General features: G+C 43.1%; 1 protein-coding gene across 3 annotated transcripts; it reads left to right on the top strand.

Annotated features, from left to right (window-relative positions):
* Window positions 1-850: 850 nt before the first annotated feature.
* On the top strand, window positions 851-24,339 carry pals2b (protein associated with LIN7 2, MAGUK p55 family member b). 3 transcript variants are annotated; one of them, XM_073463108.1, is made up of 14 exons: window positions 851-940; window positions 9,050-9,112; window positions 13,075-13,348; window positions 16,997-17,097; window positions 17,738-17,890; window positions 19,924-20,076; window positions 20,474-20,701; window positions 21,524-21,655; window positions 21,735-21,831; window positions 22,158-22,226; window positions 22,312-22,473; window positions 22,582-22,784; window positions 22,895-23,023; window positions 23,164-24,339. In XM_073463108.1, the coding sequence occupies exons 3-14, from the start codon at window positions 13,216-13,218 to the stop codon at window positions 23,338-23,340; spliced, it is 1,737 nt and encodes a 578-aa protein (XP_073319209.1). In that variant the 5' UTR covers window positions 851-940; window positions 9,050-9,112; window positions 13,075-13,215; the 3' UTR covers window positions 23,341-24,339. The 3 variants fall into 3 exon arrangements, with proteins under 3 accessions (XP_073319209.1, XP_073319207.1, XP_073319210.1); XM_073463106.1 differs by having other exon boundaries at window positions 871-940; window positions 13,193-13,348; window positions 16,997-17,115; XM_073463109.1 differs by lacking the exon at window positions 13,075-13,348 and having other exon boundaries at window positions 871-940; window positions 16,997-17,115.
* Window positions 24,340-24,433: the final 94 nt, after the last annotated feature.

Raw genomic sequence — 24,433 nt, 5'->3', positions numbered from 1 at the left:
GCGCTCTCTTGTGGCCATTAGGATAAATGCCTGCTCTCAAAACTAAATGAAGGGAGAAATGGCATTTCCAGGAGCTTTATTGCAATTATACGAGTGGTTAGTCTGCCGCAACCTGACACTGAAATAAGCCCACAGAGCTCAAATCACAATCTGCAATGGAAACGAGACAACCCAAAGGTGAGTTCTTGGTATTCATGTGGTGATGGCGCTTTACCCAAAGAGTGGGACTTGTATTAATCGCAAAATAACACCTGCATTGCCAGAAACTGAGCCATGAATTGAAGTCTCTCTATCCCAGATAAAAAGAAAAAAAGTTAAAGTCGATGAAAAATGAATGAGGACACTGTGGAGTTTGGTGAAACGTCATAGACTGATGTAAGAAGCAACTCATTATCCTAAAATGAACAGTTAACATGGAAATGTGAAAGTTTAATCACACTAATGGTGTTAGCACATCTGCTAGCCAGTGGGATATTAGCATTAGCCTGTACCATTTAATATCACCTTTACCTAGGAGTGAGTGGCCATTTTGAACTTAAAATCTCTTTTGTAGTTTTGTGATAGCAGCTGTCATAAAGCTTCATATACCATGAAAGTACAGCGCCTGAGTTAACCCCTACACTTCTCTGTGGTGGCCTCGCCCACATGACGCATTTGTAATTAAGCTAACATGGAAGCCTGTTTATATGAATGGACGTGTGTAAATTGTGATGGAAGAAAATACTATAAGCTACAATGTACTCACTGAGCGAGGGCCGTACCTCAGCTGCCATTGGTCGAGGTCGTATGACGCCAGTAGAGGAGGCGGGGCTTGTGCGTTTGATTGGCGTCGTGTTCTCTGGTAGTCTGTTGCGGGACCAGGACGGACAGCTGAGGGGGGCCTGAATGTCCAACCGGGACAGTCGGTGGACTACCGCGAACTCACACGCACGATTCACAGGTAAGTCGCGGCTCCTGATCGTTTTTGTGATGTGAGGGTTTTGAATTCATTCATCCACTGGCATTCAAACGGGAGACAAAGACACTTTGCCGTGTTTGAGGTGCAGTAGAGTTTGACAGAAGGGGAGCTTTGCCCCCTATAGAGCCCGCTCTTCTCTGAGAACAGGCATTATTCAGGCTCGTATCAGTGTGCGTTGTGCGTCTATTGTGGAGTCGGACACGTCCTTTCCCTTTTCATGTAAATCACCAGGAAGGATACAGCCCAGCCGATGGGTTGTAGTCGTAAGTGTGCGCACGCCACAATGGCTCGGATGGGTAACAAAAAATGGCCGCACGTGTGGCTAGATCGGTGTGGATGTACAGTGGTCTGGTCAGCCAAAACGGCGCAAGCGTTTGGCACGGATCAGGCGCACGGTTCAAGCGCACGGATCTTGCGCACGGTTGTGGCCATGCGTCAGAACCGTGGCGTCGATCCACGACTGGGAGGATACGAGGGGAGAGCTGCAGGTTATAGTGCGGACAGGATGAGGAGGTTGTAACGCGCCACCGTCCCGAATTGATAGACTGCAACATCTACCAGCGAAGGGTGGTGGGCTTGGGGGGAAAAACAGTGCGCGTCTACTACAAAATCATGCCACAGACATTCATATCTACCCCAGGTAGAACATTTTCTCGTATTGTGGTGTCTAGAAAAACTTTCACAGCAAATATCAACAGAGCTTTCTTTGTACTGAAGGGATGCTGAATGAAAACGGAGAAGTGGACCCGGTGGCTTGGCACAGGCTGGCCGACCGGAGGCGCAGCCAGACAGTCCTATTGATTTTTATTTTTTGTCCTCCTGAGATGTATGAGTGCGCCGTGTAATAATAATGCACTAAAGCGATGTCAAAACCACTTTACGTGAGCACTAAATCGAAACATTAAACCACTTACACATCACAACAGACTGTGCAGCTGTCAATTAATCTTGGGACTTCCTTGCTCAGAGGAGCACAGGGTCACTTGGCAAGGTTTTAAACTGTTTAGCACGTGATTGGGGAAGCCCATGGACATACGCAACATCCTTGGGGATCGGTCCTGGGAGGGCTTATAAGGGCCACAAGGCCACTGACAGGGGTAGCCTGGATCCTGTTGCATCTAAACTAGAAGTTATGGGTCTTTCTCTCTTCCTTTCAATCTTATAATAACCCCTAATCAGATTTCTTGGATTGAATAGGAGGAACAAATGGAGGAAGGGAAGGAGACCGAGACAGTTTTGATACATTACAGTAAATCAGCAGTCCCTGGAAAGGGATATCCAGGATGACCTTTATTGTTCTGCTGAAGTAGGTGGAATAAGTTGGACTTCACGGCCCTTATGTGCCTAGTCCTTACCGTAACCAGACATGAATTTCAAGTTAAGCACGTGCTCCTAAAGTTGGAGCGTATGAGAGTTGTTGGTGAATCATTCAGAGACCCAATGCTCAGAAGCCTCTGCTCTTCCATTATTAATACACTGCTATCAGGGAGATAGTACAAAAAGAAATGAGGAAGGGGCAGAGCGAGAGAGGGAAAGAGAAAGAGACACACACACATACACACAGAGGCTGGAGTGACTCAAACCTTCCAGCTATGAACAACACATGCATCAGACATTTTGTATCTACACACCTACAATCAACCCTCCCCGCCCTGCACCAAGCTGCACCTCCCTACTGTTTAACACATTACCGAACCCATAACAGCTGTCATGAGCTAACTGCATCTCTGTCAACATCACACACAACTAAACGACTCATCTACACAGACAGGAACATTACTTTGGAATGGACTTGTGTAAGAATTGCTTCAAGGCAAGTCAAGGCAAATGTCTTGCTGTTTGTGCTTCAGCGTATAGTGCAGATTCACCTGATTTGTTATCCATCACTAAGGTCTTAAGGGCATGTCACTGCAGATGAACAATGCAATTATCCATGTAGCATAAGACAGCTTGGTTTGTCTTCGTTACCTAAATAACTGTTTAAACTTGGTGTATCAGATATTGAAGTGTTGATATCATAACTAGAACATCATGATTCATGTTGTTTCAGGACCATCATTTCAACTTATGAAACAGTGATGTAAACCACTGGAGTGAGTCATTGTGGCTGAGTAGGTTAAGTGTAGGACTTTCAATCAGAAGACAAGGTATCATATCCTGTTTGGGACCTATTATTAAACTGTTTACTCTCTGTTTCTTTTCTGTTTTCTGTCAGCGTCTGGTAGGGTTTAGGGAACTAAAATACTTGGTTAGGTTTAGGAAAACATGGTTTGGGATAAAATATTCCCGTTCACAATGTTTAACACATTTGAAAGGATAACTCTTATGTTTGTCTTTTCCTGGTCTTTTCCCTGAGCCCAAAAACTTGAAATTACAAAAACGTGAGACTGATGAAGATGGATTGGGTGACAAAATAGGAATGTATGTTGGATACTGGTAACCAGTATATTTCCTGCTGAAAAGTCACCTGCAGTGAGATTTTTCAAGGTCATCATGTGAGCATACCAGGTCGAGGTCTCATCCTTTTATACTTGCATTCTCGCAATCTTAGGTTGTCACATCACTGTAACCATCAACCATGAAGGACAGATAAGTGGCATCTGTTATCCTTTCACTAGTCTTCTTCGTCTGTGAATCTGCAATAACTAACTCACAAAGCACAATTGGTGTTGACTACTGTCCTCTAGGGCCTAGAGGACAGTAGTCTGTAGTCTAGGCGACCTGAGGTTGACTTCAGAGGAAGTAATACTGAGGAATTAGTGTATCACCGTAGTTTGTTAACACCTATACAGAATTGTACCTGTTTTGGGCCTTTTACCTTTATTGCATAGTGCAGCTTAAGATAGATAGGAAAGTGTGGAGTGTGCACCTGCACAGTTTGCGCTTCATGCAGTCATTGTGCTTTACAAGTGTGTCATGTTTAAAGTGTGCAGTTGAGTCTGCAAGCTTAGCTTTTCCTGCAAATGTTGGGCCACACCGAAAGCACTACATACAATACATGGCATTCCTTCCTTTTCAATACCTCAGCCTTGTAAATGCCTCAGCCACTCCAGTCAGAGAGATGGTCTTTGCCTGTTTCAACACAAGATCACCTGCTGATTCATCGTCTGAATGAACCTCCTCAGAAATTTCAGACTGTACACACACACACACACACACACACACACACACACACACACACACACACACACACAAATATGAACATTCTCTCTCCCTCTGGTGTTTTACATGATACATGATACAGTGATGATTTCAAAAAACAAAACAGAAAAAATGACGTATTTGCAAGTTACACTGGTGCTCATAGTTGTAAAATTTAGAAGTAATGTCTCTGAAAATGGTCGCAAAATGCAACTAAGTGGTCAAAGTCTGGAGCCCTGACAGTTTAGCTCTCGAGATGCTGTCACTTGTAATTTTCTGCAATATTCAGAAATATGAGAAGATGAACTGAGAGAAAAGGGCCATCACACGGAGTAAAGTCATTTGAGACTTATTTCTTATCTCCCTTATCTCATCCTCCCTCTCACTTCTCGCATCTCATTTCCACCATCCAACATCGCACAACTCAGTTTTCTCATTTTTAAACTTTGCAGTCATGTTAAGCGCTATTGCATCACTTCGCCCTCCCCCATCTCTTCCCCATCTTTCCCTTAATGCTAATGATCAGTAACAGGAGGCTGGGAAGGGAGAGAGACTGAGAGGAAGCAGGCACAGCCATGTGGCGGGTTAAATTAACTTACGGGGTGCTCATTATTGAGATCACTGCACGTTCAGCGCCGAAGGGTTTTGACGAGCTGCGGACGGCTGTGTAATTATATCATCCCAAGCTGCGTGGCAAAGCACAGACATCCCAACAGCTGGAACATCACCGGGAAGGCAAATTATGTCATTTTTGGAGATGCGGGGAAAGTGCAGTGATGCAACAATTGACGCCTTTGTGTTAAATTTTGGTAATTTTAGATCGCACTGTCAGGTGGAGAGTAGAGGTAAGAAGCATGAATCAGCAGAAAGCTGCATTCTCATCATTTGTGCTAGATTTGGAGAATTTGAGCTGATTTTATCAACTTTCTCTAGACAGTAGCAACAACAGCTGCAATAACAGAGTGATAACTTGTTAAAAAACATGTTTATGGTAAATATTCTGCAAATATTGATCTGCTAAGATGGCGATCTTGGGGGTAGCAGTGTAATCCTCTTATTGAGCGGCTGAGTGACCTACATAAGGTTTGTCTGGAGGCAGAGGGTGATGGGTGTGAGGCAGGACAGGATGGGGTTTGTTATTTATGCCAGTCATTACACACACAAACATGCCCACAAATAGACACTGCTTCCTTGAATATGCTGTGCCCCTCTAGCACTCACTACCACACTGGTGCCACACAGTGGGAGCGCTGCAGCACACCGCTCAGGAAAGTTTCCTAATTGCTCTCTGCTACTCCTGGAGTCAGCCAATGAGAAGACACCCAGGCAGGACAGAGCTCACCAGCCTCTTTTGTGATTCTCAAGTCACTGAGAGGAACAGAGAGTGACGGCTGCTCTGCTGTGAGAGCCCCCGGCTCTGTGCTGCACAGGAGGGCAGAGAGAAGGTTATTGTCAGGCAGAGAATAGAGTTGAATGAAACATATATACACATATTGACTGGTTTCTCCACTCTGGATGCCTCATGGGCTTGACTCTGTGTGGGAATTTGCGCTTCACTGTGCTCCACCCAAGACTGTAAATTCACGAAATGCGCTTGTTATGAGTCGGAGGAGTGAGTTTCCCTGCTAGCGTGACTAGAAGTGGACTTATACCACACAGCCTGCCCATGTTGGTCTGTGTTATTCACTTATGCATGCACACACACGCACACGTTTACATGTGTGAGACAGCAATGATGTTTTGTACAAAAACAAACCCTCTGATCCCTCCGTAATCCCCCTTCCATGAGCTGTCCATCATCTGAGTGCTGGGCAACCAGGGGGCATTCAGAGGGCTTTTGTTGAATCGTCCTTTCCTACGCACCAGCCAATGGCAGCCAGGATGGCAAATGACACACTTCCTGCGATTTTCCCTCCATCCCAAGAGGAGGGAAGCGCGGTGAGCGATGCTGATGAAAGGACATCAGGGGAGTCCTGAGTCCAGTGCGTGCTCAGAGTTTAAATCAATGAAAGAAAGATTGACTTAGCCTGTGGAGAATTGAATTTAGTGTTGTAACCCAGTTCCCAGTCCTTGAGATGACCTGGCTCTTGCATGCAAATAAGTGCACACACGATACTCCATCATCTATTCCCCATTCAGATACAAAAAGATCATCATTTGTTGCGCCTTTCACAAGAAGAACATCAGTAACCTGGCAGTTTCTAGAAACAGTGAAACGGATTACGAAGGTATTCTCTCTCAAGACTTTCTCATCTGTTCCCTCTCCACCTCTTATCCTCCCAAGACTTTAGAGGCTTTTCTCACAACTCCATCTAATCTTTAAGGATTCGTCTCTCTTTCTCCTCTCCCTCATGACTCCTAATGCGCCTTTTATGTATTCTTTAGTCTACCTTCTCTGACTCCTCTGAAATTCTCCCACTCCCTCTGCCAAATTTTATACTCTCAAATCAAGTTGTGACCCTCCCTGACTTTTCTTCCGTATTGAGTTTCACCTTCTCTGTTTGCTCCTCCCTCCCCTTTCGGACCTTTGATTGGCCCGGCCCAGCTCCTGCTCTGTGGTGCGGATAATTTGCAGAGGAATTGCCACGGCGGCTTTGCCTCCATTAACATTCTTCCGAGGGATATCTTTCACTTCCAATGAGCGTGCCGAGCCTGATTGTAATCTGTGTTGCGTAATGGATCGACCCTTCACTCTCTCTCTTTTCCTCACTCTTTCTTTCACACAATAAAGGACCAATTAGCTCTAGCATGATGTGTGAAAAGACCCCAGTACAGCAGAAAGGGATAATGGCAAACCAGTGATGAACAGACTTCCTCTGGGTGTTGTAATCGCCTTGTAAATGGTTTGGCACTTGGCACTGATCGTTTCCAGTCGAGACCCAGTTAGCATGACCCAGACTCGAGAGGAGCTTTAGGTCAAATGTTAAGTGAACAGTGATCTCCTCCTGAGTGTGCCTCAGAAAATACACCAGGAAAGTATTTCAGGGCGTTTAGCAGATGCTTTTAATCTCTGTTTGAGCAGGTAGAACCTGTGATTTTTATATAACAATCTTTGCAGCCACCACACTATCCTTCCTGTCCTTGGGGCAAGAGAAAGAGGAAAATAGAGGGAAAGAGGCTGAACGAAATGAAGCGTGGAAGAGTGATAATCTATTGTCTTTTGGGTGATTGCAGGCACTGGTTATTTGTAATCACATCATTTAATTGTTTTTTTTGCTGGCTTGCATTTCCAAATGGCTCATTTCACAATGGCTATTCAGAGCAGCATGAATGGTTTCAGCGCTGCCTGACATTGCGGCTCTTCTAAACAGATGATGTTTTAAACATCGTACAGTGGGGTCGGGGTTGTTGCTGTAGAGTATGTCCTGTCCGTCCACATTTTGACTATGATGTCATTATGACATTATGACTGACTATGGTTTTTCAAAAGAGACCATGTGATACAGTCAAAAGCTCCAGAGCAACTGCATGTTAACAAGTGGAGCTTGATTTGAGATGTTTTTGTCAGCCGAATCACCGTTATACCTTTTTGAATCCCCATTATCTCAGCAGCACATTGGTGGCAGTTACAGGTTTCTATCCCTAGTTGTTACTGTATATTAGCCAATATAAAGACTATTAAACTATAAGACTATTAAAACATTTAAATCCACAAAATCCACATTGTTATTAGAATCTACATTAAATTGCACTCACTTATAGATACCAGCCACCTACAGTAAATACATCAGATACATATTGAGCGGGGCATTTTACAGTCTTCATTTTAGTTGTCAGTGCTTTCTGGAGGAAAAACTTAACAATGGTGACACTTCAAACAAGACTGATGAAGATGGATTGGGTGACAAAATAGGAATGCGTGTTGGATACTGGTAGCCAGTATATTTCCTGCTGAAAAGCCATCTGCAGTGAGATTTTTCAAGGTCATCATGTGAGCATACCAGGTAGAGGTCTCATCCTTTTATACTTGCATTCTCGCAATCATAGGTTGTCACATCATTGTAACCATCAACCGTGAAGGACAGATAAGTGAAATCTGTTATCCTTTCACTAGTCTTCTTTGTCTGTGAATCTGCAATAACTAACTCACAAAGCACAATTGGTGTTGACGTCTGTCCTCTAGGCGACCTGAGGTTGACTTCAGAAGAAGTAATACTGAGGAATTAACGTATCACTGTAGTTTGTTAGCACCTATACAGAATTGTACCTGTTTTGGGCCTTTTACCTTTATTGCATAGTAAAGGTAAAAGGCAGTAAGGAAATGTCTAGTTTGTATTTCCATACTGCTAAGATCTTGTTACATATTGGCCAACATTTGGCCCTGCTTCCTGCATTGTGTACTGCATCTGTTTGTGTATATTAACCAAAACTGCAATAGTTAAATCACTGACAAGCAAATGTCAGCTAATAATACTGACCCTCTAATATGCAGGTCTAGTTCTACGTAACACACATACTGTATAGAGGGTGTGTGTGCGTTTGTTTGAGTTTGCAAGTGAAAGTAAGAGATGAGTATTTCGGGGAATGAATGCAGACTGCTTTGTCATTACTTTCAGAGAATAGTGGCCATTTACTACGTTGGCGGCACTGTGCCAGCTGATGATGCAGGGATCCTTGAATAGCTGAAGACAATGAATCGTCCTGGATGACTCTGTGCATCGCTCGGAGCGAACAACAGCCCCAGTCTGCAGACGAGACTTGTGTATCTTGCAAAAGATGGGGCTGACATAGATAGATTAGAGCGATAATCCAAAGGGGAAAAAGAAGGAGTTTATCGAGTGTGTGTGGGATAGTACCTAACTGAATGCTCAAGCAAGTGTGTGTGTGTGAGGAATGACGAAAACTGGTTTGAGGGTAGGACTGAATTTTCATGTCTCATAAGGACTCAGAAAAGTCTCACACACTTTGACCCATCTGTCTTCCACTCTGTCTCTCTCTCTCTCTCTCTAGGTCTTCACAGTTGACTGATGAGCAGCCAGTAGGACGGGGATTGGGCTACACCGACTAGCACAGGTAAACACAGCTCTCTCCCCTCTGTTCTGCAGTACTGACACCCTGGAGATGTTTAGGAAAATGTTTTCTGTCATGATTTTATCAGTTCAGTTGGAGGACTGCCAGTCTTTGAAGCAAAGTTGTGTCGATCACTGCTCTAAAAGAACTTCACTTTTAAGGAAGTAAGGAAGCAGATGGTGTTTACGTCCATGTGGATTACAAGGTTGATAATATTTTCTCTTTATATAAAGAGCCATGAAAACCGTGAAATGGTATATTTATTTACTGCCTATGAATCCTTTCTATGGCGGGCAGGAAGCACATCTGTTACATTAGTGGCCATTGTTGTGTGCAGTTATATCTTTCTCAGTAGGGGTGGGAACCACAGAGTTACTCACAATAAGATAACATCATGATACATCCCCCATGATAATGATGGTATCATGAATTCATAATTACATACAATCATCTGTGATACATCATAATGACTGTGTAACTGAAGAAGAAAGAACAACTCAGTCACCAGGATAAGAAATGTTAGCAGTTAACGTTTCTGCAAAAAACAGATATGTGTAATATCACCTTTAAAGTACATGTTTATTACCCAACGTTTTATATTGGAAGGAAGGGGGATGGTGGTAGAGTTACAGGCAAGAAGGCTGCCGACCTGGTGAACGCCAGTGACCGCAGTTAGAGTCTACGTTCCTGCATTTGTAAATGTGACAATTTCCAGCTGTTTTTGTGGTGACCAAAACTGGTATTTTAAGCCAAACCCTAACCAAAAGTTTTTTTGTGCCTAAGCCTGACCACAGCACAGTGACAAGAGAAACAGTGAAAATTGAACCTAAAGAAACATAAAGTTGCAGCATAAAGAAATGCAAAGTTTTAACTTACCTGTGGTTTGGCAAAAACTTTACATATCAACATTTATTCTGGTGATTGATTTAGAAAAAATAGACAAAAATCAGGAATTATTTATCAATTCACAGCATTGTAGTATCAGTTCCACAGAAAATGAGAGCTGATATGAAACAATGCACATAAAAGTGCATAGTCTTACATACTGCATCTTGTTGATGTCCATGTGAGCCATTATCCCAATGTAAAATAGCCATAAACAAGCAGAAGGATACAGCTCTGCTTCACTAAAATCTTATTAACTCAGCATTGCCGGCAATTTTCCCCCATTGAGCTTCTTCTTCTTCACGACAATTTAGTTCACTTCAGTTCACGTTACCCTAAGTGCCACCATGAGAAGTCATGAAGTTGTGACTCTGGTACATCGAATTGGCAAAGGGAATCTGTTTCGAGCACCTCATGTTTGAATAGAAATATCAATATTTGGCACTAGTGTATGTATAATGTTTGTCTTAGACTAGGACGCAACATTCTTACTCATTAAATACCAGGGTTCTTTCACTCAGGGCTGTTTACATAGAGAAACTGTCTTATTGCTGAATAATTCATCAATTATTTTAATAAAACAGAGCACAGTCTTATTTAGCTCATTATAGCCTTGGAGCATGGTGATCAGTCTGTCAAGTCAAATCTGTGATGACTTCCCATGATGCTTTGTTTTCTCCTAAACAAAGCATTTAGCTTTGTTTTCTCCCCACACAGCTGTTCTGCCTGAGTCAAACTCTGTGTGAAACCAGCTCTCATCTTGTTACTTTCTGAAAAGGAACAATTAGAGGAAAGTCATACATGTTATCAACAAACTGTGAAAAGTATTTAGCTCTCTTGGCTATTTATCGTAATATTAGCTAGCAGAAATATACTCTAACACCATAATGATGTAATGACCATTTAAACTTGAGCCAGAGGGCCATTTCAGGAGGCTACCTTAGTGTACAGCAGCAAAGCACTGCCAACAGTATCACACTGTTTGCCGTGTAGCGATGTTTGAACACTGGTTATGGTGAGAGAGGGAGAGAGAGATTCTGTAATCCTGTGCTTTCGTGGCCGGATTAAAATCTCATGTCCTGGGGTTGGGGGAGGGGTGGACCTGGGTGGAGGGAGAGGCGGGGCGGATTAAAGCCTGCTACAGATCTGCTCTTTGCACAGCTGTGTTGCTGTGGGAGGGGCTTGATGGACGCAGAAGGGGAGGAGCCTGTTTTAAATTAATGTTAAGACTGTTTCTTCTTTATCTTGAGAAACTTGATATTTCAACATGCTGCAATGGATTCTTGGTTTCTAGCCATGCTGGCGAGGCAGCTCTCAGGATGGCAGTGTTGGTTCTTTGGTTAGTCAGACCATCACTTTGGTTGAGACTGAAATATCTCAACACCAATTTGAGGAATTGCCATGGAGTTTTGTAAATTCATTTATTGTCCCCAGAGGATGAATCTAAGAGAATCTGGTTATCCCCTGACTTTATCTGTTGCCAACAGCAGGTCATAAGTCTCACTTATCCAGTGAAATAGCTCATCATCACCATGATGGATTGGCACAAATTTGTAGAGACAATCATGGTCCCCAGAGGATGAATCCTAATGTATCTGGTGATCCACTGACTTTTTCTCTAGCACCACCAACAGGTCAAATTTCTCATTTATCCAGTGAAATATCTCAACATCGACTGGATGGATTGGCAGAGAGTTGATAGACATTCATGGTCCGCAGCAGATAAATCGTTATAACTATGGTGACTGTTCATCAAGAACCATCGTCAATCCTGTCAGTTTCAGCTTTACTGAACAAATGCTAGCATGCTTGTATGCTAAACTAAGGTGGTAAACATTTTACTTGCTAAACATTAGCAGTCATTTTGAGCATGCTGATGATAGCAGTCCGCTCGAAGCAACCATGGCAAAGTACAGCCTCACAGAGCTGCTAACAAGGCTAACTGGATGTTAAGCGTTCATGCATTTATTCTGTGTCGTGATTATTCATTTCCAATGAGACACATATAAATTGAGGCATTGGGAGAGGAAATTGATATATATATATATGTAAATGGGGTTCCTTCTAAGAAAGTACCGCACCCAGTAGCTTGCCCAAAGTATTTAGGTTCAGGCATGAAGCAGCTTAAACTGCAGCCCCAAAATATGCATAATCCAGTCAGCACCTCAAGACTACCGATTTAGCAAGAAGAAAGGTGGTAAGGGCACATTAATTTAAGGAGGAAGAGAGACCAAAGAGAAAAAAAAGGGAGAGAAAAAGCTCCCATTAGGCTGACACATGCTGCTTTAAGGAGCTGGACGACCGCTGAGGGAATTCGTACAAGCACAATCTGCACACGCTGAGAGTTTCTGCACATTGCTGCAGCGGGGTGTCCAAACCGTGAGCAGTGTGAATAAGAGATTGAAGGAGGAAAAGAATGGGAATGCAGGGTCAGGCCCCCTTCAGTAACACTTACTTATGTAAGATTACTTACATAATGACACATTCAAGTGGTGTGTACGTGAGTGTGTGTACCTCCGTCTAGACAAGAGGGGCAACTCGACTTTGGGTGGGGTCGGGGAAACAAGAGGAGGGGTACTCAAGCAAGCCCTCAACAGCAGGAGAGGATTGTGGGATTATGTGTGTGTGTGTGTGTGTGTGTGTGTGTGTGTGTGTGTGTGTGTGTGTGTGTGTGTGTGTGTGTGTGTGTGTGTGTGTGTGTGTGTGTGTGTGTGTGTGTGTGTGTGTGTGTGTTATCATGGGAGGGGGGGTAAGGGTTTGGAAGGTATTAAAGCCAGAGTGGAGGGAGGGGACTGACAAGCATTGAACGCATGTCCACATCTGTGTATGCGATCCAGCTTTCTACCTCTCTCTGTCTCTTTTCATGCTTGTCTCTCTGAACTTATCTTCACATCGGCCTCTTCCCTTCTTAAATTCTCCCCCTCATATTTCCTCCTCCTCTCTGCTCCTCTTTCCCTCCTCGTCTCTTAATATCCCCTGATCTTAATCCCACTCTATTGTCGCTCTCTTTGTGTCTCTTCTCTCATTCTGTCCTCAATCCCCTCTCTCTCTTCTGTACTCTCTCTCTCTCTCTCTCCCAGTTTCTTGGGAGTTTAGCGGGTCAGCAGTGCCAGACAAGACGATTGGAGGACAGAAGACATAGTTGCAGAACTACTGGTGGTTTACAAGTGGTTAGCCTTAGCATACTTGTGGCTGCAGGGAGGAAGAAGGAGGGCTTGGCGATGGTCACAGCTATGGAGGATGCCTGTCCCAATGGGGTACGGGAAGAGGCGGAGGAGATGACGCCCCCGGGACAGACTGGCGTGGAGGGGCCCTCGGCCGTGCAGTCCCCCCAGGAGCCAGATGCGTCTGGAGGTGAGGAAAGAAGGAGGAAGAGGTGGGGTGTCATATATTTAGATGAACGGAGAGATACTGTAGTCTTTAGTGTATTTAGTTTTAAACTTTGAGATGGAGGGATTTGTGTAATGGTTTTTTGAAAAGAAAATAATAATCAGAGGGCAGCATTGGTTGTCAGGTAACTCCTACAGAGTGGGGTGGTTGGCAGATTTTTCTTTTAAATGTAGATGATGTGATTATCTTTTAGAGCAGTGGTTTGCAACCAGTGTTATCTGATGTATCTCCTGCCCTGTCAGATGAACTCAAGCATCCCTTCATCATTATGCACCAAAGTGTTCACTTAAATTGATTAAACTAGATGTTATTCAACACTATTATGTAAAACGTGATTATGTTTTCATATAATTCAATCAATATTAAAGTTGGTTTGTACAACTTTCCACTGGTAGGCCTACTATTAACACTAGCTGGACATTTCAACAATTAATCCATGACTTTTAGCTATTTCAACCATTCAGTTTAAGGTAACTCAGCCTTCTTCAGCTGGTTAACCACTATCCAGAAGTTTTAGCTAAGTATTGCAACTGCTTTGCCATTATCTTAAAGTTGTAGCTGTTGTTTCCACTGTTCAGCCTTTATCCTAAAGTTTTCGCTTACTATTCAACCGTTAAGGTCTTATCTTTACGTTTTAGCCAGCTATTCCAACTGCCCAGCCATTATCTTAAAGTTTTAGCCTTGTTTCCACTGCTCAGCCTTTATCTTTAAGTTGTAGCTAACTATTCCAACTGTTAAGCTCTTATCTTAAAGTTTTAGCCAACTGCTTCCACTGTTTAGCCATTATTTTAAAGTTTTAACTATCCCAACGGTATAGCCAGTACTTCAAGCTATCTATTATAGCCATTGATCCCTTACTGTATAGACCTCTGTGCTTCCTGACTAGCGTATTTTCATACACTGTCACATGCAACAGGTAGTGTTTAGGTGTTGTATTTGACTCAATGTATAGATTTTTCTCACAATGAGAATGTCATTTCTGTTTGTAAAATGTATATTCGTTTAGCTAGTCTATAATCTTTCCCACATACCATAGCAATAGCAGAACCATATTGCTTGTTGTGAAAGCAGCTTGTTTTTCCTTTTTCCAGGCTGTTCAGTTCCTAACCCACACAACTGAAAAAAATTCACTGGAATATATTTTGTTAGGGGTAATGATCTTTTGTGTCAGTCAAGGTGCTCCTCTGATCTCCATCTTGTGAGCTAAAAACAAAATGATAACAAATGATAGGCGACAGGTTGCCAGGTTTTTATCTCGTGGGATTTGTGTCGCATTCCTTGAGAAATGGAGGAAGGGTTTCTTAAGCAGGTAGTCTCTGCATTGGCATTCAAAGCACACGCCGCTGGTAGGTGTACATACAGAGGCGTTGGTTAGATGGTGAGGGAGACTGCAGACGAACCACAGAGTGCCACAGAGGGAGGAATTAAAAGCAGGTAAGCAGGATAATTCATTATGTAGATGAATGAACCATCTGGGGGGAAAAAACACCCTACTGCAACTATTCAGTGCTGTAATCTCTTAGCTTTTACAACTTCTTCAGGCCAGGCTTAGCAAGAGACTGGTAGGTGGTTGTATCTCCATGCCATATTTCATAGGATTATAGAGACTTTAGGACGGAGGTTTTAGTTCATCTCCAATCTCTTGCTGGATAGAAAAGCATCTTGTGGCTGTTGAGTAATGTACACACTAGCACACGTGGCAGGGCAGAGGGGTCGTTGGACGGGCTGGGATGAGCAAACATTCCTGTGGCCGAGGACGCAGTGACACAATGAGCTGACCGACTGGGGAAAGGTCAGCACGGACAGCACAGGAAACTTGCCGGGATCCAGCTGTTTGTTTTTATAGCGGTGTATTTTTTAGGTTTTGTGGTCAGTGTTTCATATTTTTTTCATATTTGAGCATGTCAGTGAGGTCAGGTTTTTGTTGCTGAGTGCAAGTCTGTCTCATGCACGCTTTTTTTCTGACTTTCACAAAAACAGGGCAGCATTACAAATTTTAGGTTTGAAAGTTCAGAGAATTGGAAAACAAATTATTCTCTGAATTTCAGGACGTTGAAACAAGGCTAATTTTCAGAGTGAGTGAGTGAGTGCAGAGCAATCAAGCTGGTGGTTTAAGGCTAGTTTATGTGTGTGGATGTGTGGATGTGTTTATGACAATTACAGCTCTGCTCTGAGACTTTGTGTTTATTGTAGCTTGTGAAACATGGTGTGGGGTCCCTAGAGGAACTGAATATCCTGTCCATATCTGAATTGACTTTTAGATTGTGTTTCTGTGTTGTCATGCAGTAAATATATTGTTTTATGGATATACAGATTTAATCATCTGCAGTGCAGTTTTTAACCTCCCTCCCCTCGTAGTCCTGCTTTAAGAGGATCATAAATATTTAAGGTGTGTTTTTGCATGGAGCCTGCTGTTTATGCAGTCTGTCTGTACTCTGTTATCAAGGCACAGTGAGATCTTCTTGGCGTCATTGTGAGATAAATTGTATTTTCTCCCTCTTCTTCCTTCTTAATCATGCAGCTGTGAATTTTGTATGCATGATGAATGATGGATGGATGATAAATAATGACACTGTCAAACTGTAGTTTTACTGATGTGACAGCTTTTGTGCTGCAAACCAGAAATACTAAAATAAAATACAGAAATGCACTCATTTTGGATGAGAACTACTACCCAACCCTTCCAAAAGAAGCAACTTCATGTATTCACATGCAAGAGCACATGTTTTGCATGTCCAAAAAACAGATATACCATCAAATTATCACATAAAATGCTGTTGCATATGAGATATTGCGTGTGAAATTTTGTATCTTTACAAAAATACATGTGAAATTTGTGTTTTTGCATAAAATTCCACATGTTAAATATCTGAATGGCATATATCATGTTGATTCATCACATGTGAAGTGTGCTTTTTTTGTCAAGGATTTGTCAAGTTGATTAATATTATATAAAGTACACATATAAAACACTACATGACCCTACAAACAAATGCAGTATTTCATGATTTGGATTTTTCAAGGCAGCAATTTGGTGCCTGAGATTAAAGTGTGACTTGACTTAATGAGATAATGAAATACACGAGTCAAGTTTAAAGATGATGATAGGCTAGTGGAGCATAATGCAGATAAATCATGGAGTGATTTCAACTGTATACAAGTGCTGACTGGACATATTTACCACCTACGCAAGTGTATAATGACACAGAGAAACACACGCTCGCACACACACAAGTTCCCAGGGCTTTAAGTGTCTTAAATGGGCTTAAACAAGCTTTGAGACCCTGGTATTAGCGCGTTAGCTAGCTGTCCACGCCTTTCCCTGTCTCTGTTTGTGTGCAGAATACAAAACTCATCAGTTATAAATACATATAAATACAAATGTGTCTCTCATTTTGAAGCATTTTGGCCTAGTTTTGTAATAACTCAGCTCTTCTGACCTTCAGTGTTCACTGTTCGCCCTCTCAGCTGATGCACTATCTTTAAAACTGTTGTGTGTGTGTGTGTGGTACGGCTTTGTTTGACTTTCACGCCCAGATAACTCTTCTTATCTTTCTCCCTCTCTTTGTCTATGTCTGCATCTTTGTCTCTCGCCTTGCCTCGTCCATCCAGCCATGCAGCAGGTGGTGGATAATGTGGGTGACCTTCCCACCTCCACGGGCGCAAAGGACATCGACCTGCTCTTCCTGCGCGGCATCATGGAAAGTCCCACTGTACGCACCCTGGCTAAGGTAGCACACATACATGGCTCGTGTCGAGCACCAGCGAGCAGACTAACCGCTGGCCAGTGCCGAGCCCCCTGAGCTCTTTGCATGCTGAAGTACAGTAAGGCTTTGACTAACAGAGCGCTCAGTGCATCTGCACGCAGAGGGACTGCACAAATGCATACTGTCAGCCAAGTGACGCATCTTTACTGACACTGCATGTATTGCAATGCCTGTGCACACAGCTTCACCGCTGTAGCAAGTCTAGTGTGCAGTGAGTTCGCTTAGAGGACATTTGTAGTTCCTGTGACACAGGCCGTTGTCATTTTGTTGTCATTTTGTTGTCATTTTGTTGTCATTTTCTGACATTTAACTGCTTCTCACAGGGCTGGAACTTGAAAAGATGACAGTTGCCTAAACATAAACTCCTTCGCCTTTTAAAATTGTAACATGAGGCTGACAGCTTGCTTATAGAGCAAAATAATCCCACAGTAAATGTAGAATCCAATATGTCGGCAATCACTACTACACAATAAAAGTCAGTTTCATTCTTTCGTCCACACGCCCAAATAAATACAAACACAACGCACAGATTCATAAGAGAGAAGAAAACACACCTGCCCTTCCTGAGCGTCTCCATCTCCCCCAGGCTCAAGAACAGCTGGAGGAAGTGAAGCTGGAGGCGGTGCAGGACAACAATGTGGAGCTGGTGACAGAGATCCTGGGTGACATCAGCACTCTCAAGGTTAAAGACGACAGCGCGGCCGAACTGTCCAGGATCCTGCAGGAGCCACACTTCCAGGTGAGCAGAGTAAACTAGCAATCTGACACGAATCCTGGATGTAATTTTCCTGCTTGCAACTTCTTTCAACACCACTGATTGACTTTGCAAATAAGTGTTAATTTTACTGCTCGTTGTTGACCGTTATTCAACCTTTAGCCGCTACATAAAGGCTTGCGTGGAAAGTCAGTATACTGTAATATGTAACTGTACGTATTCGAGAGATTAGTCTTGATTTCTTTTTTCTTTCAAATGTTTATAGCACAGTAAACATTCAACTCAGCCCAGATTTGTGACATTTTGACTGTAGTTACAGTAGCACAGACAGAGCTGATGTTTTGGATCCCGGCCTCATGCATCAATAGAACATTAACCTTTATCCTCGGACCTACCAGGGGCTTTACGCAGGCTAGACCAATAGGAGTTAGACTTCTGAGCTCTAGCCAAGCCTCTGCACCAATCAGAGCCCTTCGTGCTGTAAGCTGAAGGATAAGACCCTTCTGACCTACTGAGAGAGAGAGAGAGAGAGAGAGAGGGACACAGGAGTTGGGAAGAAATAGAGAGGGAACAAGGGAACAGATATTACATCACATATTGAGCTTGTCAGTTTTTATAAACTGCATGTGTTTATCTAATAGTTTTTCTAATTGTTTGGAAGACATTTAAAAAGTAGTGCTGTTAGTGTCTCCAAAAAAACTGGCTTGGATGAACTTTGGTGGATTGATATTCAATGAACCAAGAATTAATTGATTAGATTTTGGTGATGGTCCATATTTGGGATTTGAGCCATTAGATGATTTGTTTCGGGGCGAATTTAAGCCACAATTTAAACCCATGCAGGACTTTATAGTTTAGTGTTTACACAGCTTGGTGTTCACGTTTTATGTTTTAATGCTGCAGGAGAATCAAACCCAGAAGACAGTTGATAAACAAACTGCAACAGATGCTGCAGCATCACAAATCAAACATTTATTCTGCATTACAATTTCACCATCTGTCGTCATATTCTACCCTGTACATCCATAATCTACTTTTTGCTTTATACCAGCATGGTGCCGTTTTGTTTACATAATTTACAGTAAGACTATGTAGCTTCTGCTAAATGTGGCCACAAGTGAAAATTACAGGATACTACTCGGTGTTCTTATAGGCTACTGTTTTTTAATCCTATCTATTGAATATCAGGCACACCGGTGTGACCAATGAAATTGCATAGTCTCACTTGACAGATTTTTGGGCACATGTACGACCAAAATACGAGCACCCTAAATACGCTAAAACATAGCAGAACAGTAGCATAAGAAGGGTCTTAAAATCAGCAAACTGACTGAAGAAATGTTTCTCACACAGCAATATCTCTCTAAAGTTTGCTAATATTTGCTCAAATTAGCCACCGTAAGCAACTAATCATACTAGAAGAAGTGAGGCTTAAACAGCGAAACCACTGAGTGTATTCAATTGAACAAAGATGTGTTTTATTGCTTATTAGCTATCCTTTCATTTAGAGAAATAATTTTCCTTTCCTCCTTTTCAAAAGTTACATAGTATTGCTTAAATAATCATCACTCTTGCACTTTGTCCTCTTCTGTCGTCGTACTCTACCCTTTACATAAATCATCTACTTTTTTTTGTTGACATCATTTACAGGTGAGACTATGTGGCTTTTGCTAAATGTGATCTCAAGTGACAATTACAGGATGAAACTAAATGCTTAAACATAGTGTAACAGAAGCATAAGTAGAGTCTTTAAGTCAACAAACTGAGTGAAGTAATGTTACTTACAAAGCAATATCTTTCTAAAGCTTGCTAACATTTGCGAAAATAAGCCACCATAAGCAACTGGTAATACGACACCAAGTGAGGCCCAAACAGCAAAACTACTGAGTATACCGAGATGAACACAGGGTGCATTTCTCTTGCAAATGAACTCAACTTTCTCATTACAAGAGGAAGAATGTACTTTTCTTTTACTTACTGACTTTTACTTTCTTTTTCTTGACCTAATATTGCTTTAATCATCAGTCTCACATGCTGTCCTCCTCTCTTTCTTTTAGTCTCTCTTGGAGGCCCACGACATGGTGGCCTCCAAGTGCTACGAAATCCCGCCCCCGACTGAGACGGCCAATGATGCGGCGGTGAACAGCGCTCTGATGCAGGCTGATGCTGTGCGCATGATTGGCATCCGAAAGAAGGCCGGAGAGCCACTGGTGAGCGGAGCAAGACGGTCTGAGTGTACCAGCCTGTGTGTGTGTGTGTGTGTGTGTGTGTGTGTGTGTGTGTGTGTGTGTGTGTGTGTGTGTGTGTGTGTGTGTGTGTGTGTGTGTGTGTGTGTGTGTGTGTGTGTGTGTCTCTTACTGGAGGAGTGGTTGAGTACAAGATTAAGTGATTAATTAAGGGTGTCTGAAGGACACAAGCTGGAGAAATAGGTCCTCTTGTACACTCATGGTATTTTTGGTCACCTGTCAGTGTTGGTAGATGTCAGATAGATGAATTGTAGGTGAAGGTGACAGAAACAGTGTGTGTGTGTGTGTGTGTGTGTGTGTGTGTGTGTTTACAATCAGATAGCAGAGGATAAGCATCGCTCTGCTCTCTCCCTCCTCTCAGGGCGTGACATTTCGTGTGGAGAAAGACGACCTTGTCATTGCTCGAATCCTTCACGGCGGCATGATTGACAGGCAGGGTCTGCTCCACGTGGGTGACATCATAAAGGAAGTGAATGGGAAGGACGTCGGCAACAACCCCACCGAGCTACAGGAGATGCTGAAAGACTGCAGCGGAGGGATCACGCTGAAAATACTCCCGAGCTACCGAGACGCTCCGGCACCTCCACAGGTAAACATGTCAGATAGGATGCTAATGTAAACACAAGCTCGCACACTTATGTAATGAGCGGCAGATGTTGGACAGTGGTACAGGGCTGGTGATCTGTCCTGCAGCCCTCCCACAATCCCCTGCGCAGGAATGTGAACCCTGGGAGCCCTATTAATAACACTCCACATACTATCTAGGTCACACTAGCTGTTTCTGTCTCTTGCACACACTCCAAACACACGCTTCCTGTAATCTCATGCTCTCTCTCACATGGAAAGTACAGTAATTTATGATATTTTTAGATATTTTCTCTCAGATTATTTTTCAAGCAGTTATGGCTCCTGATTTAAAAACAAAAAGTCCTGAAGATGTCGTGCATCCTGAATAAATGGATAGAAATCGTAAGAGCTTATAGGGCTTAAATTGAATGAAGAGCAGTGAAACCGAATGAGACATAATGCAAAATCACATCCTGCTCTGTGACTCAGGGCGCGCTGCTCAGAATGTTTTACGGGCTTGTTTTATTGCTTCCTCTGGCGGCTTGTTTAATCTAATACGCTGGCCAGAGCACTTACCCTTCCTGGCAAAAGCCTCCACTGCTCCACTGTTTGGCGCAGCGTGAACAGCTGTGTTGGGTGCAGAGTTGGACGTAGGATGTAATGGGTGTGAATGAGCCACTGTTGCTGTGTCGGAGTGTGAGACAACATGCTGCTTTTTCTTTTTTTTGAGTCCACGTGCTTCCTTTTATTGTAATCGAGACACATTTTCCCATGGAGACAAACGCCCACATGAGTTTGAATTCATTCCTGCCAAGACTCAGAGCTGTGCATGTGTCCGTCACAGGTGTACGTGCGGCCGTACTTCGACTACAACCCAGCCAACGACAACCTGATCCCGTGTCGAGAGGCGGGGATGGCCTTCAACAAAGGCGACATCCTTCAGATTGTCAACAGAGAGGATCCCAACTGGTGGCAGGTGAGCCTTCATCCAAATATTTCCTCAAAATGACATGAGATTTCGAGACTTGACCGTGCTGATCTGTGATCTCTGCTAGGCATGTCATGTGGTCGGTGGAGCGACCGGACTGATACCCAGTCAGTTCTTGGAAGAGAAGAGGAAAGCTTTTGTCCCTCGAGACTTTGATGGATCAGGTATGTTTCCTGTGTGTGTTTCTCACCTGATCTCTGAATAAACACTGTGAATCGTGCTTCAGTTAAAGCTAAAACATCCGAAAAGGTCCTGTTTCTCTCTTAGTATGACTGTTAAAAAGCTGGATTGGTCTTAAGTCTGTAAACTGGTTTTCTGCCTGACTCCTGTCACTTTTCAATTGGTTTTAACCACAAAACTGATTTATAGCTAGAAGGCCTGTGCAGCCAATATGTCTTATGCTTAGAAAATGGTCCATGTCTGCCCTCTTCTGGCCAGTTCTTGTAATAACACATGCATACATCTGCACACATGTTGTCTTGTTTTGTAGGGATCCTTTGTGGAACCATAGCTGGAAAGAAGAAGAAGAAGATGATGTACCTGACAGCCAAGAATGCAGGTTAGAAGACTTTTAATGCTGTTAGTTTTTATCTGACATCTTTAGTCGCTTTGATTGGCTGTTAATTGTGCCTTCCTTTAAACAGAGTTTGACAGGCATGAGCTGCAGATCTATGAGGAAGTGGCAAAGGTGCCAGCATTCCAGAGAAAGACACTGGTTCTGATTGGTGCTCAGGGCGTGGGCCGACGCAGCCTGAAGAACCGACTGATGGTCCTCCATCCCACACGCTTCGGCACAACTATACCATGTATGACATGCCTCTTTTTTGTCTGTATTCCTAAATTCTGTTATGCTCTAGTGCAAAAAAAAAAAGACGAGGAAGCTTATCAAACATTTAACTGAGCGTTTTGTTCAGACACTTCACGGCGGCCCCGAGACGATGAGCTGATCGGCAACTCCTACCACTTCACCTCAAGGACGGAGATGGAGGTGGACGTGAAGGGCGGCCGGTTCCTTGAGCACGGCGAGTACGACGGCAACCTGTACGGCACCAAGATTGATTCCATCCTTGAGGTGGTGGACACTGGACGCACCTGCATCCTGGATGTCAACCCACAGGTGAGGCGAGGTTAAAGGTTAGACTTGCTGGGGCTGAATTTAACACATATCTCAAAGTGTTGAGGGAACATCTGGCAGCGATTAATGTCCCCTACTGCGTGTCTCCTCAGGCTCTGAAGGTACTGAAAACAGCAGAGTTCATGCCTTACGTGGTGTTCATTGCAGCGCCTGATTTTGATACTCTCAAGGGCATGCACAAAGCTGTGGTGGACGCAGGCATCACCACGAAGCAACTCACGGTAGGTTAACCACGCCAATGCACATCATCAGCACAAATGCTAATAGTGATTGAGCAGTAGTTCAGATGTGTGAAGGCAGCACCTAGCATCTATAACTTGTATACATTTCCACCACTTACCTTTCCTTCGTGCGTTGGCAGGATGTGGACCTGAGGAAGACAGTGGATGAGAGCGCTCGGATCCAGAGGGCGTACAGCCACTACTTCGACCTGACCATCGTCAACGACAACCTGGACAAGGCCTTTGAGACGTTACAGGCGGCCGTGGACAAACTGTGCAGTGAACCCCAGTGGGTCCCGGTGAACTGGGTGTACTGAGGACCAGCTGACCACTCTGAGCGGGTCACACTGACCCAACCAGCATGTGTGTGTGTGCGTTTCTGACCACAAAGGCCAAAGAAGAGGAGAAGAGAGCAGAAATTCTGAGTAATAAAAATAAAAAAATACTTCTCAAATCGCTCTCTCCTCTTCGGCCTGCACGCCGTGCAACTTTTTTACTACTCAAAACTCAAAGGGAAAGAGTGCTTATTTATTTTATAACTTTTTATGAAAGATCTTTCTATTCAATGTGAGAATGAAACAAAAAAATCTGGTCACATTACTTGGGCCATATTTTTGCATTAATTTATTGTTGTAGTCGTCTTACACCTAGTCGTTTCCCTTTGATTTCAAGTGTTCGTATAAGTCTTTCTTCGTCGACATCCAGGATTAATGACCACCGTCCAAGCTTCGATATGATCCCAAGACCATGAGAAGATCTTTGAGCAGTCATTGTCCAAGAAACCTGTCAGTGTTGCACAACATTGCCATGTTTGAGAGACCTGTGTAGCCGGTTTATTTTCATGTCAATACAAATTTAAACCCTTAGTGTTCTTATGTAGCCGGCCCTAAACTCTTCTGTCAGTGTCCTCCACAGGATCAGAAGAGGTTTAAAGGCCTGTTTGTGCACAACTCCTTAAGTCTGTAAAAGAAAAACAAATTTTATAATGTACTTTTTCATGATCAAACACTGTCATTGTTCATTTTGTCTAGATTGTGTTCTTATACTAGTTTTCCATCGATGTGGTGATTTATAGTGTAGTGTTTCTGTCACATGTGATCCTTTGATTTGTTTTCAATTATCCTGTTATCAGTTTGTCAACATCAACATCGTCATTGACCGTCATCGTTACTGTCTACATAAGCCAATTTGTTGATCTTTTATATATGTGAATGTGGCACAAACCCACTCCCTCCTAATGGTCCTTATCTTCTGTGTTGCAGTATGCCAAAGCCCTGATCATATTCCAAATAAAGTTTGAAATCAGAAATGTTAAATCGGATTGGTATTTACTCTGTGATATAAATGTTTAAATGTTAAATGCATCGAGCAACGCCAAAGGGTTTAATAAATATGATAAATTGTTTGTCT

The sequence above is a fragment of the Pagrus major genome, chromosome 3 (genome assembly GCF_040436345.1).
Source record: "Pagrus major chromosome 3, Pma_NU_1.0".
NCBI lineage: Eukaryota > Metazoa > Chordata > Actinopteri > Spariformes > Sparidae > Pagrus > Pagrus major.
Note: the sequence above shows the minus strand (reverse complement) of the source record. Positions and strands in the feature narration are given on the sequence as shown.

What these genes read in the sequence shown, in the direction of transcription:
- pals2b (XM_073463106.1), top strand. Translation starts at nt 13,216, where the DNA reads ATGGTCACAGCTATGGAGGATGCCTGTCCCAATGGGGTACGGGAAGAG. An exon ending in GGAGCCAGATGCGTCTGGAG is followed by an intron (nt 13,349 to 16,996) that starts GTGAGGAAAGAA and finishes TCGTCCATCCAG; the next exon opens with CCATGCAGCAGGTGGTGGAT. An exon ending in CTTCGGCACAACTATACCAT is followed by an intron (nt 22,474 to 22,581) that starts GTATGACATGCC and finishes CGTTTTGTTCAG; the next exon opens with ACACTTCACGGCGGCCCCGA.